General features: G+C 45.5%; 1 protein-coding gene across 9 annotated transcripts in view; it reads right to left on the bottom strand.

Moving 5' to 3' along the window:
* The window catches only part of BCKDK (branched chain keto acid dehydrogenase kinase), a 42,295-nt gene that overhangs the window by 3,207 nt on the left and 19,624 nt on the right, over positions 1 to 19,464 (bottom strand). For 5 of the 9 annotated variants that reach the window (XM_073635752.1, XM_073635748.1, XM_073635749.1 and 2 more), the window contains 11 exons: positions 17,037 to 17,086; positions 16,742 to 16,957; positions 16,087 to 16,155; positions 13,775 to 13,885; positions 12,555 to 12,602; positions 12,343 to 12,462; positions 10,392 to 10,490; positions 9,190 to 9,263; positions 8,017 to 8,145; positions 7,851 to 7,940; positions 6,672 to 6,824 (listed from right to left, as the gene is read on the bottom strand). In XM_073635752.1, the coding sequence (XP_073491853.1) occupies positions 6,672 to 6,824; positions 7,851 to 7,940; positions 8,017 to 8,145; positions 9,190 to 9,263; positions 10,392 to 10,490; positions 12,343 to 12,462; positions 12,555 to 12,602; positions 13,775 to 13,885; positions 16,087 to 16,155; positions 16,742 to 16,933 (1,085 nt within the window). In that variant the 5' untranslated portion in view covers positions 16,934 to 16,957; positions 17,037 to 17,086. The remainder of the gene's footprint in view (positions 1 to 6,671; positions 6,825 to 7,850; positions 7,941 to 8,016; positions 8,146 to 9,189; positions 9,264 to 10,391; positions 10,491 to 12,342; positions 12,463 to 12,554; positions 12,603 to 13,774; positions 13,886 to 16,086; positions 16,156 to 16,741; positions 16,958 to 17,036; positions 17,087 to 19,464) is intronic. The other 4 variants (XM_073635756.1, XM_073635751.1, XM_073635755.1 and 1 more) reach the window with 1 other exon arrangement.

The raw sequence follows: 19,464 nt of genomic DNA, 5'->3' as shown, positions 1-19,464 counted from the left end.
AAAAAAAAAAAAAAAAAAAAATAAAATTCACAGTTTTTTTGCAGGGAGCGCTGCGGGAACACGCAGGGAGCGCCGCGGGAACACGCAGGGAGCATGTTGCACTCTAATACGGGTGGAAGATGTAAAACGTTCCCAAAAGGTGAATTTCTCCTTTAATATAGCGGATTTAGTAATAAGTATTAATTTGACACAGACATACCAATCAAAAAGAGAAGAGTAGGGGGGCGGAGCTAGCGCGCAGCATGTAAGGAGCGTCTGACCGGAGCTCCGTCTGCAGACAAACTATCCTGATAAAATTCTGGGACAGCGGCGCTTGTTTTTTTTTCGGCCAGCGGCTGGGGATGTGTGCTGGGATACATCAGGCACCCTCAGGGATGGTAAAATACGGCCCTCCGTGCCCCAAATCCGCCGGTGAGCGGCTGGCACAATTCGCCTGGGGCTCTCAAAATGGCGCTGGAACACAGGAGGAGGAGGAGGAATGGCCGCCGCTGCAGAGATCCACAGGGACACCGCCTCAGGCATCCTCATCTTCAGCAGTGGACAGGGTGAGTCCTAAGCCCCAAAGAGAGGTAGTGATACACAGGGGAAGATCGCTGGACAGGTTGAAGGATCGCTGGGCGAGAGCTGACAGGGAGGTGGTGGGAGAGGAGGAACCGTCCCTGTCACAGATAATGGCGGCCATTCAGGGAGGCCAAGCAAAGTTACTAGATCATTTTGAAGAGCTAAGAGTGGAGTTCTCATTCATCAAGCATGATATGCAAAAACTGAGGGAGAAGGCACAGATTACAGACCGCCGTGTTACTGCCTTGGAGGATAATATAAGACCCTTAGATACTGCAGCACAGGTGACCAGAAAGACCCTATCTGAACATACTTTAAAGATGGCCGACATGGAAGACCGTATGCGAAGAAACAATATAAGGCTGGTGGGGTTCCCAGAAGGAGTGGAGGGAAAGCACCCAGAGGAATATCTAGAGAAATGGCTGATTGCTAATATGGCGCCTGACACCTTTACAAAGATGTTTGCTATTGAAAGGGCCCATCGAGTTCCAGGCCGGGCCCCTCCAAAGGGAGCCCCTCCCAGGTCTATGATAGCAAAAGTGCTTCACTTCCGGGACCGGGAGAATATTCTAAGGGGAGCCAGAGTGGGCCCTGAGATGACTTCTGATGGAAATCGCATATCAATATATCCTGATTTCTCTGCCGTTACTCAGAAACAGAGAGCTTCATTTCAACCCATAAAGAAAAGATTAAGGGATCTCAACTTGATCTACAGCATGCTATATCCTGCTAAGCTGCGCATTGTGGAAAATGGAAAAACGCTTTTTTTCACAAATCCTACTGAAGCGTCTGAATGGCTAGACTCTCGTGGTCATCGGAGAAATAGAGCCTCTCCTAGATCGCCTTAAGGAAGATGAAAATGTGTGAGGCAACTGTCTTTTTGGGTGAGAGAATACTAATTGGAAAGAATACTGCCTGCCTATCTGACTGTATCTTGTGATATATCTCTCCCTGCCTTACTAGTTGACCCCTTCCCCCTTTTTTTTTTTTTTTTTTTCTACTTGCTATAACATTAATTTTTTTCTTCATGCTGAAAATATTGCTGGAACAGGAGATCTGTGTATTGTGGATGCAATCTCTTCCTGATGGTTATCCTTGGGGGGGGAGGGGGAAAGTTGATCCTTTGGGTCTGTCTCTGGGTCAGTTCTTTTTCCCGTTTGGAAATATTTTTTTTTTTTTTTTTCTTTTTCTGGAGGACTTCTCTATAGATACTAGCGGCCCAAATACAAAAGAAAAAAGGAGGGTGAGGAAAAAAGAGGGGAGGGAGGAAAAAAAAAGAAGAAAAATTTTTTTGGTTTTTTTTTTTTTTTTTTTTTTTTTTTTTTTTGTTTTATATTGCCGCTGTCCTATGTTAAAAAAAAAAAAAAAAGATATACAGTGTCTGCAGATGGAACTTGAAACTGCAATTTACTGGAACAGTTTTTTTTGCTGGGAGTAAAGTTCTTTTTCCTATTTTTCTAGGGAAAACAGAGTTTTTATTGACTTATTATTTTTATTGTTTTCTAATGCTAAGTAGTACTGTTACTTCCAAGTAACTTGCCTTATGTGACTGGTTTTGAGTTGCATCTCTGCTGCTAATTCATTGTGGTTATGGGAAAAAAGTGCCTGGTATGTTGGGACTGGGTGCAGGGAGGGGGGAGGGGAAGGGTTGGAAACTGTAATTTTTGGGTTTGTTTAAGTCTGTCTTTGGTGGGGGTGGTTCACATTTGCTGTTATTACAGGAAATTCTCTCAAATGTTCTGCGTGAATCGCCCGCTGCGAATACTGGGAGAGGCCTGGAGCCCATTGGGATGGCTGGATCCGACAGGTGTATTGGGGAGGGCCGCCTACTACTACAATTATAGATATGGCGGTTAGTCTCAAAATTTTGGCCTGGAACGTACGAGGCCTCAATTCTAAATTCAAGCGCTCCTTGATCTTTGATTATATTAAGAAACACAAGCCCCATATAATTCTATTCCAGGAAACGCATCTACAGGGCTCCAGGGTTCTCTCCTTAAAACGAGCACATATTGCCGGGGCTTATCATGCTACTTACTCTTCGTACGCACGGGGAGTTTCCACTTTGGTTACCAAGGCTATGCCTATTTCCATACATGCGGTTCGGACTGATATTAAAGGGAGGTTTGTGGTATTAGTAATCCAGGTGATGAATAAATTTCTAACGATAGTGAATTTATATGTACCTCCTCCTTTCTCGCTAGCACATTTAGATGATATGCTACGGATAGTTTATGAGGTAGCGGAGGGGAGGATATATATACTAGGAGATTTCAATACTGTGGCAGACCCTGCTCTGGAGAGACTTGGGGCGGTATCCGGCACGTCGGCTCCTTTAGCGGGATGGTTGTCTGCACATGGTTTCAGAGATGTCTGGCGTTTCCATCATCCTGGAGTGCGGGAATATTCCTGCTACTCTGAAACGCACAAGACGCTGTCCAGGATAGACACCGTCCTGACTGAGGGAGACGGGATGCAGTTGGTTCAGGGGGTTTCATATTTGCCCAGAGCCATATCAGATCATTCCCCCATGCTACTGGAACTTAACCTAGGACCAAAGCCGGGTTTAAGGCTATGGCGAATGGAGGCGAGTTGGCTTCAAGAGGAGTATATTAAAATCAAATGTACAGAGGCGATCAAACATTTTTGGGCAGAAAATACTGGCTCCGCATCCACACTTCTCCAATGGGAGGCTTTTAAGGCCACGCTGCGAGGGGTATTCATGACGGAGGTCCGAAGTTTTAAAAAACAACTGGCCTCAGAGGTACAATTTAAAGAGACTGAGGCGACACTGGCGGAAGCTGAATATGTTAGAGACCCTACTACAGAAAGACTACTGACTTTACAAACCAGTACAAGGGAGTATAAGACGATCCTCACAGATCGTACTACAAAATTAAATTTGGCACAACGCAGACGTATATTCGAATTTGGAGACAAGAATGGCAGGCTTCTGGCATACCTAGCGAGACCTGACTATATCCCGGTATATATTAAGGCGGTGTATGATGATTCTAGGATTGAAATATGTGACTCGGCCGCTATCCTGGATATTTTCGCTCGTTTCTATAAAAAACTATATAGCTCTTGTGCCCCCTTGGAACTGGAGAAACTGGGGAAATACATTGCTGACGTAGAACTACCTAGATTGACAGAAGAAGACAGTACTGCTCTAGAAGCGGGTATTACGGTGGAGGAGGTAGAGAAGGCGATTGCCTCCTTTCCGCCCAGGAAGGCACCTGGACTGGATGGCCTTCCCTCGGAATGGTACAATACTTTTCGTTACGGTATGGCCCCACGCCTATTGAAAGTTTTTAATACAGCTAGATCGGATGGTAGACTCCCTCCCTCTATGAGGGAAGCCCTGATTGTATTAATACCTAAGGGAGGTAAAGACCCTCGAGAATGTGATTCGTACCGTCCAATCTCGCTGATGAATATGGACACAAAAATCCTTGCAAAAATATTAGCTAGTAGACTGCAATCTGTTATACTAAATTTAGTGGACGCTGACCAAACTGGTTTTATACAAGGTCGTTGTGCACAGATGAATATTAGGAGACTATTTATAAACCTTCAGATAGCCCATGACAATTTGGGGACTAGAGTAGTGGCTTCTTTGGATACAAAAAAAGCCTTTGACTCCGTAGAGTGGACATATCTGTTCCACCTCCTTGAGTCATATGGTTTTGGCCCCTGTTTTATTGCTTGGGTGAGGTTACTCTATACGGACCCGCTGGTAAGATTAAGGGTAAATGGTATAGTTTCGGATTCCTTCCCTATTTTTAGAGGTACCAGGCAGGGGTGTCCGCTTTCGCCCCTCCTGTTTGCCTTGGCAATTGAGCCTTTAGCGGTCAAACTAAGAACCACATCGCAATTGGTGGGACTGAAACTGGGCAATTTTGAGGAGCGAGTTTCGCTTTATGCCGACGACATGTTGTTATACTTGCAGGATCCAGGGCCCTCGTTATTAGAGGCTTTCCGATTGATTCAGGAATTTGGAGATTATTCTGGATTCCGGATTAATTGGAAAAAATCTTCCATTTTCCCTATTGATGAGGGGGTGGTGATCCCGAGGGAATGTCCCATTCCACTCTCCACATCTTTTAAGTATTTAGGGGTCGAGATCCAGCTTCCTATCTCTACGTTCTTGGAGAAAAACTTGACGCCGGTCATACAAAATTTTCGGGAGAAGGTGCGGAAATGGCAGAATTTACCGATTACCCTATTGGGACGGATAAATTTATTTAAAATGATCTTCTTGCCGAAATTTCTTTACATTCTCTCGAACTCTCCGGTTTTTGTGACTCTGAAGGTTTTTAAAAATATAGATTCCATTATTGTGGGTTTTCTTTGGGGCTCTAAAGCACCCAGAGTCTCCTTGGCGATTTTAAAACTGCCAGTTACAAAGGGTGGAATGGCGTTACCAGATTTGAGGTCTTACTTTCTGGCGTCGCAATTATCCTTTCTGCACTGGCGATTTTTCCCTTTAACACCCAATGCTACTGCCCTGTTGGAGGCTGCTGTTGCCTCCTCGCAGGAAACACTTCAAAATATGCTGTATAGGAAGGGGATACCAGGGAGAGAGGTGGGATCCGTAATGACACTACCGGGGAAAGTGTTCTATATATGCTCCAGACGTAGGAAGGATGATCCATTGTGGTTGTCACCGAACAATCCCCTATGGTATAATAAGACACTTGCAGAGTTTTTGAAATTAACTGACGGACATAACTCATGGGCTAGACATGGCATAAAATACTTACATCATATATATCAGGACAATCGCTTCTGTACATTTGCACAGCTGAGAGAGAATTTTGAAATACCGAGGAACTGGTACTTTCGGTATGTCCAACTACACCATGCTGCGCTTGCGCAGTTTGGCGCTGATGAAATTATAGTTCAGAATACTGACTTAGAGAGGATTCTGATGGATCCGGACCCGAAAAAAAGAATTTCTAGATATTATGGGGCGGTGGGCCCAGGGGTGGGGACTACAACCTCTAGATCTATGGAACGTTGGGTCACGATTGTCCCTGAGCTGTCGGAAGAAATGTGGCAGGAGGTGCTGGATACATATCTAATATCAGTAGTCTCTTCCACGGATAAAATGATTCAATTCCGGTACCTACATCAACAGTACTATACACCTACTAGATTGTATCGAATGCATAGACGGGAATCGGCCATTTGTCATAAGTGTGGGAGGGCGGAGGGTACTTTCTTACACATGACTTGGGAATGTGTAAAGGTAAGACCATTATGGTCGCTGGTGACAGAATTCATTTCGGAACAGTTTGATTTGCCAAATATTTGCTCTCCCCTAAGGTGTCTCCTAGGGGTGTTTGGACAAGAACAAATGAGTACACACACAAAATTATTCCTGAGAATTTTATTTTTTGGAGTACGAAAGCTTATTGCCAGAAGATGGATACATGATGAACCGCTGACACTGGGGATGTGGAAAAAAGTAATTAACTCTGATGTCTTGATGTATAAAATGACTTATGAAGCTAGGGGGGCCTCAAAAAAATTTCAAAAAGTATGGTTTAGATGGGTTGACTCTGCTGATACCCTGGAAGGCGAGGGATAAATATTTTGCGGGGAGGATGTTTTTTGGATTTTTTTACCTATTTCAGGAAAGTGAATAGGCAAAGGACGGATGATAGTGAGCGCAATTTTTCTGTTTGGGCTGATGAGAGGGTGGTTGTTTCTTTTTTTCTGGTTCGCTTTACTTTGTGGGCCATTCTACCAAAGACAGACTTATGGGTGGGTGAGGGAGGGAGAGGAGAAGTTGCTGGTTGTAATATGCTGGTTGTTTTTATTTTTTGTTCTGGTTTAAAAAATGCACATATATTGATTGAGTGATAAGGACGGCGAACTCAGGAATCTACATGTATGAGCATGGAAATATTTTTTTACTAATGAAGGTTAAATTTGTTCAATGTACGCCTCTATTATGATTTGTATGTCACGTCATTATCAGATGTAATGTATAAATTTTGACTCTGTGCGCAATAAAAACTTTTGATAAAAAAAAAAAAAAGAGAAGAGTAAACCACATGAAAGGACAATAGACATAGATTTACATGTTAAGCCCCCCTTACCCGTGCATAGGCGCAGACTGCCCGATGTCCACCATATTGCCAAAGATGGGGTTGATGCGGGGGTCCTGAGCGCTGGCCTCTGCTGTGGTGAAATGGTAATCCATCACTCTCTCCAGATGATTGTGGGGGATTCCGCCTCCTCGGTCAGATATCCTATGGAGAAAAGAAATGTATGACTGCATTAAAATGTATTTAGCACACTGTGAGGTGCGGTGACAGCTGCCGCAAGCATGCAAACAACAACTGGGTGTCAGGGCAATCACATGACCAGAGTGGCTTTCAATCGCTGGTCTAAGACCCTAAATTCCAAATGTAAGAAGCAGTATGGGTGCTGCACCAGATGTCAGAGGCTAGAATGGTATTTTATTAGATCATTAGTAGAATAAGAAATCCAACACATTTCAGGGGTTCAGACACTTATCCTTCACCAGGGCTTAAAGCGTAGTTCCACACAAAAATAGAACTTCCGTTTTTCAGAATCTTACCCCCTTCTGGTGTCACGTTTGGCACCTTTCAGGGAGGGAGGGGGGAGCAGATACCTGTCTAATACAGGTATTTTGCTCCCATAGCCGCGCCACCCGCTGGTATCTACGCCACTTTTATCTGAAAGAGGACAGTCGGACGTTTTTAAATATACCAGGGTTATGGCAGCTAGCTTCTGCCAAAACAATGGTATTTACCGTCAAAATAGTGATGTATAATGCGGCGGCTGGTCTTTAAGTAGTTAAAAAGTAATTTTTCTCCTGCACTGAATCAGGGAACTGATGAGTGCCCTGATTAATTGGTGTACATGTGCCCCTTCAGAATTGCCGGTTACTGGCTCTCCTTTCCTTACGCTGTGACAGAACGTGAGGAATGGAAAGCCGTTAACCAGCGAGTTTGTTTATATGTAATTAGCTGTGATTGGACACATCCAATTACATTGTAAAGGACTGCTGTGATTGTCCCTTTACTGCAATCATGGAGTGCACAGAATACGTGTCCCAGGGGGCGCGGTACTGGGAGGACGTCCATGGATGCCCTCCCACAACTGGATGAACGCCCTGTAGCCGTCTTTTGGCTATAGCGCGGTCGGGAAGTAGTTAAAGTAGACCTATAGGCAAACAACACATTTAGAAATAAAGTTTGATATGGAAGGTGATTAGTGCAGAACAGTTTTATTAGAAGCCACCTTCCTACCGGATGATCAGATCGATGTCATTGTTGGCGATGGTGATGGCAATCTCGGGAACATTGTAGGGTGTATCGAGGTGGCTCTCCATGGTGGCCCTAAAGGGGGCAGAAAAAGAAAACTGAGCTCTTGTTCTTTTCTCCTTTGTTGGCTTACAGCTCACATCAGACATACCTCATGGCGTTCTTCAACAGCTCTGGAAGAATGTAATCCAGTGGCATCGGGATGAAGGGGAAACGCGCTGCCACGTGACCGTTAATGCGAACCCGAGGTGCATTCCCATACTTGTGTTCACACAAACGCCTAAAAAAGGAAGTAAAATGTCTTTGATAAAACCAAGAATTCATGAAATAAGTGTGAGCTTTAAGTGCTGCAGCCACAAAATGAACAGGATGCTGGAGGTTAGTCATTAAGTGAAGCACGTATGAGGAGGACAACTCTGGAACTTGTATCTTTCAAAATAAGTCAGCAATAAAGCTTCCGCATACAGTATATGGGCAAAAGTATGTGGACCCCCTTCAAATGGAGTTCAGGTGTTTCCAGCTGTTGATCCTACATCATAAAAAGACATTGTAGACAATTGTGCTCTTCCAACCTTGTGATGAAGACTCATTATCTGTTCCACCATGACTGTGTCCATGTACAAAGCCAGCTCCATGAAGACATGGTGACCAGTATGGTGTGGAGGAACTGGAGTGTCCTACACAAAGCCCTGACCTCAACCCTACTGAACACCTTTGGAATGAACTGAAAAGCCGATTGTGATCCAGGTCTTCTGATCCAAGATCAGCATCTGACTATACAAATGGCACAAATTCCCATAGCGACACTCCAAAATCCTGTAGAAAGTCTTCCCTAAAAAGCAGAGGATCGTATAGCCACAACTCTATCATATATGGCTTTGGTCTCAGAATGTGATGCGACAAGCTCATATAGGTGTGATGGTCAGATGTCCATGGACTATTGCCCCTATAGTGTAAAGTTGGCTGGCACAGGCACCAAATTATTTGAGGTCGTCAGGTAGTTTGCATATCAGCATTTGTCCCAGCTCCTAAAACCGAGATTGTGATTATATTTAGAGATCTCACTGGAGAATTTTCCACCTTTATCCTATAAAGATATCACCAGCCCCCTGAAAGGGCAAAACTATCCCTCAGCCCCCTACAAGGCCACCGCCTTCCTCAGCCCCCTACAAGGCCACCGCTTCCCTCAGCCTCAACCCCTAGAAGAAAGGTACCACCAACCTCAACCCCAACAAGGGTACCATTATCATTATCCCCACTCCCCCCATATGGTTCATGTGATCAGGAGGCAAGGAAATACTGACAGTGGACTAACAGTAGTTACCTGGCAAAATCCACCCACTTCTCGATTATCTTCTTTGGGGACAGACGGGTACAGATGATCCCCACAAAATCTGCCTGGAGAAAAAAAACAATGTAAATGTCAGCGGAAAATTGCAACAGTCACATTAGTAGGCTGATTCAAAAACCTGATGGCAAGGGGCCGACTTATAGACTTGACGGCAAGGGGCCCCATCTATAAACCCTGCAGTAAGGGGCCCCATCTATAAACCCTGCAGTAAGGGGCCCCATCTATAAACCCTGCAGTAAGGGGCCCCATCTATAAACCCTGCAGTAAGGGGCCCCATCTATAAACCCTGCAGTAAGGGGCCCCATCTATAAACCCTGCAGTAAGGGGCCCCATCTATAAACCCTGCAGTAAGGGGCCCCATCTATAAACCCTGCAGTAAGGGGCCCCATCTATAAACCCTGCAGTAAGGGGCCCCATCTATAAACCCTGCAGTAAGGGGCCCCATCTATAAACCCTGCAGTAAGGGGCCCCATCTATAAACCCTGCAGTAAGGGGCCCCATCTATAAACCCTGCAGTAAGGGGCCCCATCTATAAACCCTGCAGTAAGGGGCCCCATCTATAAACCCTGCAGTAAGGGGCCCCATCTATAAACCCTGCAGTAAGGGGCCCCATCTATAAACCCTGCAGTAAGGGGCCCCATCTATAAACCCTGCAGTAAGGGGCCCCATCTATAAACCCTGCAGTAAGGGGCCCACCTATAAATTCTGCAGTAAGGGGCCCACCTATAGACCCTGCAGTAAGGGGCCCACCTATAAACCCTGCAGTAAGGGGCCCACCTATAAACCCTGCAGTAAGGGGCCCACCTATAAACCCTGCAGTAAGGGGCCCACCTATAAACCCTGCAGTAAGGGGCCCACCTATAAACCCTGCAGTAAGGGGCCCATCTATAAACCTTGCAGTATGGTCTTACAGATGCTTTTCAAAGAAAAAATATTAGGCACATATAAAAAGCACAGTGAAGCCCCGCCGTTCTTTTCTACAATTGGGGAACAAGGAAACCTGGGGGACAACTTATTCACATTTTGAATAATATCAAAAGCGCCACACATATAGGCCAAAAAGTCCTTGACAGTATTGTATTTATTTTGAGTAGAATAAATAAGCCAATGTGTCAAGGATGGACAGACCACAAGACGGACGATTACTACAGGCGAGGATGAGAAGGCAGGATTACCCGATCCTCATGCAGAGACAGGTGGTGAGTTGCCAGCATCCGAATTCCCAGGCGGGATGTTAATGTTTTATCCAAGAAGAATCGAATCACCATCTCGTCCTGAGGGGGGAGGAAACGGCTGGATTATTTAAAGGTCACAACAAGCTTCATTGTCACATGACTCTCCCACACTACCACCCAATAAATCATTTCTAGATGAACTGAACTTGGCTAGAGAGCGATTCCAGACAAGAGAGCAATCCGAGGAGTTACCAATCCTCATCCAACACACACTACAACTGTGCTACCCACGTCACTGGAAAAGTACAACTAAAATCTCCCGCATGACAGTCTTAGCCTAGGGTTCACACTAACGCTGTGCCACATTCCAATAGCACTGCCCTTGCGGACGTCAATACAAAGTTAACGATCAAACACTGTGCACCTGCCTGCACCAGATCGCATGGTACAAAATGACCATATGATCCGACTACAGATCGGCTCCAAAAAAAGGTGCATGCACATCTTTGTTGCGATTTGAACACATTCAGATTGAATGAACAATAACGGCACTACACTTAAATGCAAGTGAATTTCACAGGAATGCGTTGTGGTTTCCGTGCGATTCACATGCAGTTCACAATAGTGTGAACGAAAGCTAAGCCCCTGGTACCCAACCTGTAAACCCTTTCGCACATTTTGTGCAGCCTTTGGGGCCCCTGGGGACACTACTTTGTTTCCCTATTGCTCTGTTATAGGAATGATCTCTAGCAGTCTCGTATAATGTGTCTGCAGTCTCCTGATCCCAGTTCCTGCCTCAAAAGACTTCTATAGCCATCTATGAAGTCTCTTCCGATCCCCTCAGAAGGTCTGCAATCTCTGATCATCTCTTGTAGCAAGCATGTAGTCTCTTACCATCTCCTGTACCATGACTGCTGTCTCCCCCGATATCAAGAAAGTTGACCACCACTGGTCTAAAAAAGTAATAAATCCAGCTGCTGTGTGATGCACAACCCTCATACAAGAACTTCCTTCACCTCTCCTGACTGTAGCTTGTCAAACCAAATCCTTTCAACCCAGGCAGCTGTGGGTGAGACTTGGTGTGGCCAGGTGCTGATTGACAAGCTACAGCCTTATGAATCAGCAGAGACAATGCTGATAGCCGACCCCCCCCCCCCCCCCCCCCCCACCGGTTACACCACCTCCTATTGTATTGCAAGGAGGCACATGAAAGGGACAACTCTGCTCTGAATTCAGGAGCAGTGCAGCATCATTGCCACCTCATAACATGAGGCTAGTTTAGATGGACTTTACTGGCAGGATCTACATGTATTTTGTGGGACTTTGCAGGGGGACTGAGAAAAAAACAAGAGACGATGCATTTAATTCTTCCACAGAAAAAAAAAATGAAGGCACACAATGAGTTAAGTCCAGCGAGGTGCATGATACCACCTGGGTTTAGCTCTATTATTTATATTGGACAGCTTTATAATACTCCTGGAAGACAGCCATCGCTGATCCTTCTGAGCTCTGCATCTTTAACAGGAGTCGCCGCTGCAGCTGTTATGCCCCCCCTTCTGCTCACACACAGAAGCCTTTGTATTATGTGAACACACAAAATACAAAGGCTTCTCTGAATGGGCAGAAGGGAGGGACAGGCATAGATGCTCTTGTGCTTTTCTCCTCGTACAGCCCCCCCCGTGCCTCCAGTGTAATTTCCAGCAGACAAATAATCTGTCAAGTATAAATAATAGATATAAGCCCAGGAGATGTCGTGCAGCTGCATGACAAGGAGCTCCTTGGACTTACAGTAACTCATTGTGTGCCTTCACTTTTTACAAAGTGGCTGATTCCTGGAATTCAGCTTTAAAGTGCCCCAGCATGAAATTATCAGACGGTGATATGTGTTGCGCCACTGCATAAAAAAAAAAAAAAAAAAAAAATCAAAGCTGGCTCTTGCCCCCTGCTCTACCTGGATGTGCTTGCGGCTTTCTCTCATCCCCTCGGCCAGCTGGGTCACCACGTCCTTATGGTCATCGAGGAGCTGCCGGAGCAGTTTGCAGTACTGGCTCTCCACCTCGTGGTCTGTGATCTGCGTGGGAAGAGAGACGGGGTAACCTTTGCCTGTAGAGACTACACACAAAATACATAAGTATGGAGAAAAATACAGGAGGTGGCACTCACCGGCGGGAACTCGCTCAGCTTCTGGAAGGCGCGAATGTAGAGCTCATGCTGCATACAGAGAAAGATCAATCAGGTCATTAAAGCCGAACCCCCAACCATCCAGTCTTGCACACCTCTGTACTGAAATGGCTTACTTTGATTTCGCTGCACACTGTGAGCTTCTCAAATTGTGCATTAAAAGCTTCAGCAAGTCATCTAGAGCCCCGCCTCATTTCCTGGCTGGAGGACATCCAGCATTGTCTAGCCGTAAGGACATCCATACACCCTAGGCTGACTCTCCCTGGCCCACCTTTTGCATTGAATGCATTTCAGTTTTTTCAATCATGGAGGCTCATGTGTGGGCATTACCTAGGGCGGCATGAATGCCAATACAGCCTGCCTAGGAATGCCCACTCTTCTAGCCTGACCCATCAAGGCATTTTGATATTTACATAGCTTCCCCCACTAGCCAACCCACTGGTTGCATCAGGGCTAAGGGATCTTGACAAGTGTACTATGGGCGGGTGATGTGATGTTTTCAATAAGCACCCTGTAGGCCCCTGCCACCAGCCACGATCTGCCTGCCCTGCATAGAGACGTACGGAGAACGAGTGATGACAACACTGGGTCTAAATAAGGTAGGCAGTCAATTGTTGTTTTAGGTGCCCAGGACCAGATGCTCTCTGGAGGCCAGTGACCGGGTGTGGCAGCGAACGCAATACTAATGGTTGCCTTAAAATGATTTCAAATATACAGTACTGTGCTATATTTACATCCTAGACACTGTGCCTATGTCCTTAACCCCCCCATCTTCTTCCCATTTACCAGTTTCTGTGTTCACCCACGCAGGGTTCATGTTATTTTTGGTACTGACTGCAGTTTTGAGAACGGTTTCTCACACGTGTATTTTTATGATCGTATGCTTAGTGGTATTTGTTCAACGCTGCTCTCCCTTCCCTTTTCCTTATGTTGTATCCCCTATTGTTTTACTTAAAAACGATTAATAAAAAATATATTCAACCATAAATAAACTAGGTAATGAAAATTGAAGTTTCTTTTTTTAAATGAGGGAGGGAACAAATGAAGGCAAAATACAAGCAGATTAAACTTCAACTTAAAAGAGAATGTAGGCTCCTATGGGTTTTACTTTTTAAATGTAAAAGTCAAAAATGCATCAATATAACCTAAGGAGAGTTTGCAAATACCAGTGTTGGCTGAACTGCGAGCATGCAATTACTCACCACATGTAGGATGGTGGGGTTGCAGCCAATGATGAAGGGCAAACTGCGAAACCCTTTAACTCTGTGAGCAATGCGGACAGGGAGCTCCTTGTGCAAGTATCTTGCGCTTTTCTACAAGGGAAAAAAAAAATTTGAACACAAGCAAATCAGAAAAATCCATAGGCAGGAAATGCAAGCAGAGCCACCATATTGTCTAGAGGCTGGTGTGTGGCTTAGCTAAAGTGGACCGGAAATCATAGGGAATGTCCTTCAGCAGTATCCTAAACAATCTACTTTTTGTCTGGAGTTCCTCCTAAAAAATAGAAGTGTACTTCCTGTGCCTGGAGCCTCATAGCAGTATATCTGCAGTGTGAGATCATGTAAGGCACTGCAGCCTCCGAATTCTAGTCTCACCAGACCTGGAGTGAAATTTGGTGATGTCACTACTGTGCTCCTCACTCTTCTCCTTGCTGGAAAGAAAGCTGTACCAGAGGGCCTGCAGTGCAAGGATCTCCCTGCGTCTTTATTCGTTCTGAAATGTGTGCTTCCTTCATTTTTTTCTGACGCTTTTTATCATTACCCCACCACCAGTTGTCAAATCACCAGTCAACAGGGGGGAAAGGGGTGTACAGCTCCTCTGCAAAGATGGCAGCCCACACACAAACGCAGAACAAGGCATGATAAGTCAGTAAAGGGGTCAAGGTCAGCTATAGGCAATACTGGTGACCAGCCCTGCGTCTTGCCAGCCTTTTTGGGCACAGTCTCCACAGTGTGGGTCCTCTTTAAAGGCTGAGAACACATCCCGTCTTCTAAGAAGCAGATACATTCAAACCTTAAATCGGGGTGCCCAACCTTTTGAAGAGCGAGGGCCACTTATGCAACTTGGTAACTAGTCACGGGCCACAATGAGCGGGCGGACGACAGGTCCGCATATGCAGAGCCGACACAGACAGAGCCCGCTCAACTCTACGGGCCCTCAGATAAGATCTGCCCAGATGGAAGGGGAGAGATCCCCCCCCCCCCTTTCCGTCTTTTTTTTTTATCGGATTGGAGGTAGGTGGGTGTAAATGGCCACAAGTCCGTTTACATCTGTGGTCCAATAGAGTTTAACGGAGGTTCTAATCGTGTCAGAACCGATCGGGTCAAAAGCAGCCTGAGGCTGCTTTCACACTGATGCACTGTAGTTTACCCACACTGAGGGTGCAGCGCAGTGCACCTGTGGCTTAGCTGTACTTTGCCATAGACTTCTATTATATCCTGCAGGGGTGGTGCACTTTCTGAAGTGCACCAAACCCACAGGTACTAGCAGAAGTCTATGGCTCAGTGCGGGTAACCTGCAGGTGTTTTGCGCTGCACCTGCGGATCAGTTTGAAAGCAGCCCAGATATGCACATATACACACTGATTTTAGTAATAAACTTACCTTTAACAACAGTCTTCCATTCAGGTCAGCTTATGCGGCTCTGCTCCACAACCAATTGCTTCCTCTACCGCTGGCTTCATTTAAAACACTCTTGCTCTGAGATAGTGGGTCGGTAACCCACAATCTGGACTTGCCAAACCGACATCCCAGAGCAGGAGGTTGCAGGCCACAACAGAGGGCTCCGTGGGCCACATGTGGCCCCCACGCCACTGGTTGGGCACCTCTGCCTTAGATATTCACTCGAAAAAAAAAAAAAAAATGGAGCCCATGTGTAAAAAAAAAAAAAAAAAAAAAAAAAAAAAAAAAAAAAAAAAGTAGAACTGGTTTCCTTATTTCCAGAACTAGAATATTCCTTGGCTGGAGTTCCAGTTAACCCCTTTCCACCCGCCTCGGCATTCCTTTAAAAATTGCTGAACACCCAAGATCGGTGATCATGTGACTGCTGTGAATGGCTATCAAAGTGGTTACTTAATTGAGGGACAGTCCTGCTGACTACCAATCATTAACGGGGACTGCCAGCTTTCTTTATTTTTTATTCTTTAAGGTATGCGGAATGAACAATAAGGTATGGCATTACATACGGTAACTAATGACATCCAGAATTGGACATTAAAACCATCACTTCAAATAGGCAGAGGATATCAGTGAGAAAACCAACAAAGTTCCCTTACAGCCATATGGAAAAAATTGTCAACGACAGCTGTCTTTATGCTGGGAGCGTAAACATCGCACATGTGCAGGGTGTGGGCATTAAAGCGCACCTTTTTACTGACGTATATATGTATCACATGGGCAGCAACAGGTTAAAAATGTAACTTGCAGGAGTGTTAAAGCAGTAGCATAGCTGTGAGTTCCTACAACAGATGCCTGTGTGATCAACCAATCAGAATTCATCACAAGTTGAGACTTACCAGAATGTGACTGCCATCCTGAGAGCGGCCTGAGTACAGCATGGTGGTGGGAGTCAGACGCACGGATGGCTAAAATTGAATCAAGAAACACCACAGGTCAGCAATGCTGCAGGACTATCACACATCCCCCAACCTTGCCATTCCCATTCTTCCGTTTATTAAACACAGGCACTACTCAGACGAGTTATCACTGAGGAAAACAGACATGTTGTTGGTATGTATCCATGACTGACAAGCTCAGCTACATCTCTGGCATCCAATGGCTAAAGCAGGGATATGCAATTAGCAGACCTCCAGCTGTTGCAGAACTACAAGTCCCATGAGGCATAGCAAGACTCGGACAGCCACAAGCATGACATCCAGATGCATGATGGGACTTGTAGTTTTGCAACAGCTGGAGGTCCACTAATTGCATATCCCTGGGCTAAAGGATCACGAGGATCTAAAAAAGGATAGTTATAGTCAAGTACAGAACTAACATACTATTTAAATACAAAACTACCGTACCACTAATTCTATCCCCTGCCCATCCTATCAGCAGCTAAGGAAAATTACTTGTATAATATTTTTATTAAAGAAGCTGGTGAGACTCTGAAAATCTTTCCCCGTGTATTTACATCCCAGTTTTGATGGGGCCAGTCTGGTGGATGGTTACCTTCTCTGCCGCCTGGTCAATGCTGGACTGGTTGTAGAAGGAGCTGACGGTCTTGGATCTTTCCCTGGCCAGCTCCACATGGTTGTGGTCTGTGGCGGAGGTGGAGTGGAATCGGAGAAATATGGAGGACAGACGGATATGAGGAGTCAGGGCCCCTCGAGCCAACACCTCTATCATGTTCTTTCGCAACATCTTTCAGCACTTGAGAGGGGATTCCTGAGGAAGAGAAGCAGGTCAGACAGGTCTGGAATGAGGAGGGGAGACTGGCACAAGCGGAACCATGGTAAATACGTACCAGGACCCCAGGGAAGAGGTACGCCTAGACTGGGCCCAGCACTTCCAATCCTGAATACAGAGAGACTTAATATGAGTCCATAGGAGGAGATGGGGCCCTACAGGAAGACAGAAGGGCCTACAGGGTCCTACAGGAAGACAGAAGGGCCTACAGGGTCCTACAGGAAGACAGAAGGGCAGAGGGTCCTACAGGAAGACAGAAGGGCAGAGGGTCCTACAGGTAGGCAGAAGGGCAGAGGGTCCTACAGGTAGGCAGAAGGGCAGAGGGTCCTACAGAACATAGTACAGAACATTCACAATTATGGCTTTCTAAAGAATGAAAAGTTCTGAGGTGTAAACACATTCACAAAGCAGATAGGTGTCACTCTCATTCTAAAGTGGAACTCCATGGAATTTTTTTCTCCTATTTTTGTTTCCTGCCCTCTCCCTTCCATGTTTAAAAAAAAAAAAAAAAAAAAGATTTTTTTGTTACTCATCATAAAATCCCTTTCCTCGGAGTTCACAGAAGGATAGAGGTCATTAGTCTTGACTGTAGGATTATAGTGTTACCTTCAGAATTAAAACACTAGGCAAAAAAACATAGGCAAAGACCATGCAAAAACACCCAAGAATCCTCCAGGAGAGGAACAAGAAAGCTCAAAACAGCCGCTGAATCACACATCTAAAAGGTTCCCAAATATCAATTTTGTAAGACTTGGTAAAGGTGTGCACAGATGGCCAGGTAGCCACCTTGCAAACTTGAGACTCAGACGTCAGATGTCGAAAGGCCCAAGAAGTACTAATCGCCCTGGCAGAGTGTGACGTAAATGAGCTGCCTATAGCAGAGAAGGGAAGGTCTACCAGTTAGGACTGCCTATAGGCGGTGCGGTGTTCTTTATTTTCTGCTGAGTGTCCTGAAGGTGGTGTATAACCCTTGGGTCAAGACTACTGAAGAGCGGTGTCCTTCAATGAACGAAAGAGAAACTTTCAATTCCTTCCTATCCTTGCTCCAGTGCTGTCCCTGGTTCCTCCCCAATCTAGCACCTGTAATCCTCTTCAGGCCAAATTACACTGGTTCTCACCCATCTCCTGTGAGCCGTCTGTCGTTAACAAAAAACCCCCACCCAAGGGATGCCTTATCATGCAGGCTGGGCTCATAGTACCCTGGGGGAATCCTGGAGCTCCACTTTAAAAGGAAGAACACACCCTGCCTGCATCTCTCTCCCCCCCAAACATTTTCATTTTAAAAAAGGATAAGTTCACCTTTACCAACATGTTACTATGCAGCACCCCTTCACCCACCAAGACAGCAGGTGGGATCCTCTCCCCACACCTGCTGTCACATTGTAAAAACTGGCATGGCTGTGCAGGGCTCCGTGGCAGACGGCTTGTAGTTCATAATGAACTACAAGGGTGCTGATGAGCAGTGGGGGGAAACTGGAGGTCCACTTGGGGGGGGGGGGGGGAATCCGAAATCCTGGAGTTCAACTTTAAGAGGAGGGGGGGGGTCATAGAGTCTTTAAGAGGGAGGGAGGGAGGAACCTGCAGTTCCACTCTAAGACTCCCATTGTTGCTGCCAGTACACATGCAAGTGATTAACTGTTCCACTTTAAGAATGGGGGGGGGGGGGAACCCGGAAATTCCATTTGTTACTGTTGATATACAAAATAACTATGAAACGTCATGCCCTCTGAGGAAGACGTGATTACGAAACGCGTTAGAGCATGGCCACGCAGCTCCCCTGTCTGTCAGCACTGCTCGTGTTATCTCGCGACTCACCGTGCTTATCAACATCAGGAAGCGGTGAGATTGACATGTGCAGAGTGGACTCGTTACAGATACAATTGCTGTTTTCACTTGAACACACTAAGCATATTTTTATTGATTGAATGTTCCCTAAATAAAATGGTGTTACACTATGTACATTTCCTCCCTTTCCGTGATTTATTGGGTGTGCGACCATAAGATATCACTGAGAAATGCTTAGCAGGCGGATTGTGTACCATGTTATAAGGGGAGATTAAGTTATATCATAACCAGCATCTTATGAAGAACTGACCATCAGAATAGGTTCCCATCCATGTATTTCTGGAGATAACAAGGCTATATATTATCCCGTTTGTGGTAAGTGCATTAACAACGGGGATCACCTTTTTCTTGAGCACCAGGTTCCTTTCCGGTGTTGGCTTTTGGAGGCTTCTTCATGCTATTGAGGGGTCACGTAGTACCACTTCTATCCTACAGACTTTGGGACTTTTTTTTGGCACATATCTGTGTGCTAAATATTTAATTGCACAAAACAATTGTTGAGATTCTTTCGTTTATTACGGCATCTTTCATGTCTAAAGGTGTTTTCCTAGATTCGGGTCTGGAAAGTTTGCAGCAGACATTCGAGGGAAAAGCAAGGTCTGGTTAATTTATTAAGGGCCCTCAAAAACGAAAGAAGGTGG

Source organism: Aquarana catesbeiana, linkage group LG06 (assembly GCF_042186555.1).
Source record: "Aquarana catesbeiana isolate 2022-GZ linkage group LG06, ASM4218655v1, whole genome shotgun sequence".
Lineage (NCBI taxonomy): Eukaryota > Metazoa > Chordata > Amphibia > Anura > Ranidae > Aquarana > Aquarana catesbeiana.
Note: the sequence above shows the minus strand (reverse complement) of the source record. Positions and strands in the feature narration are given on the sequence as shown.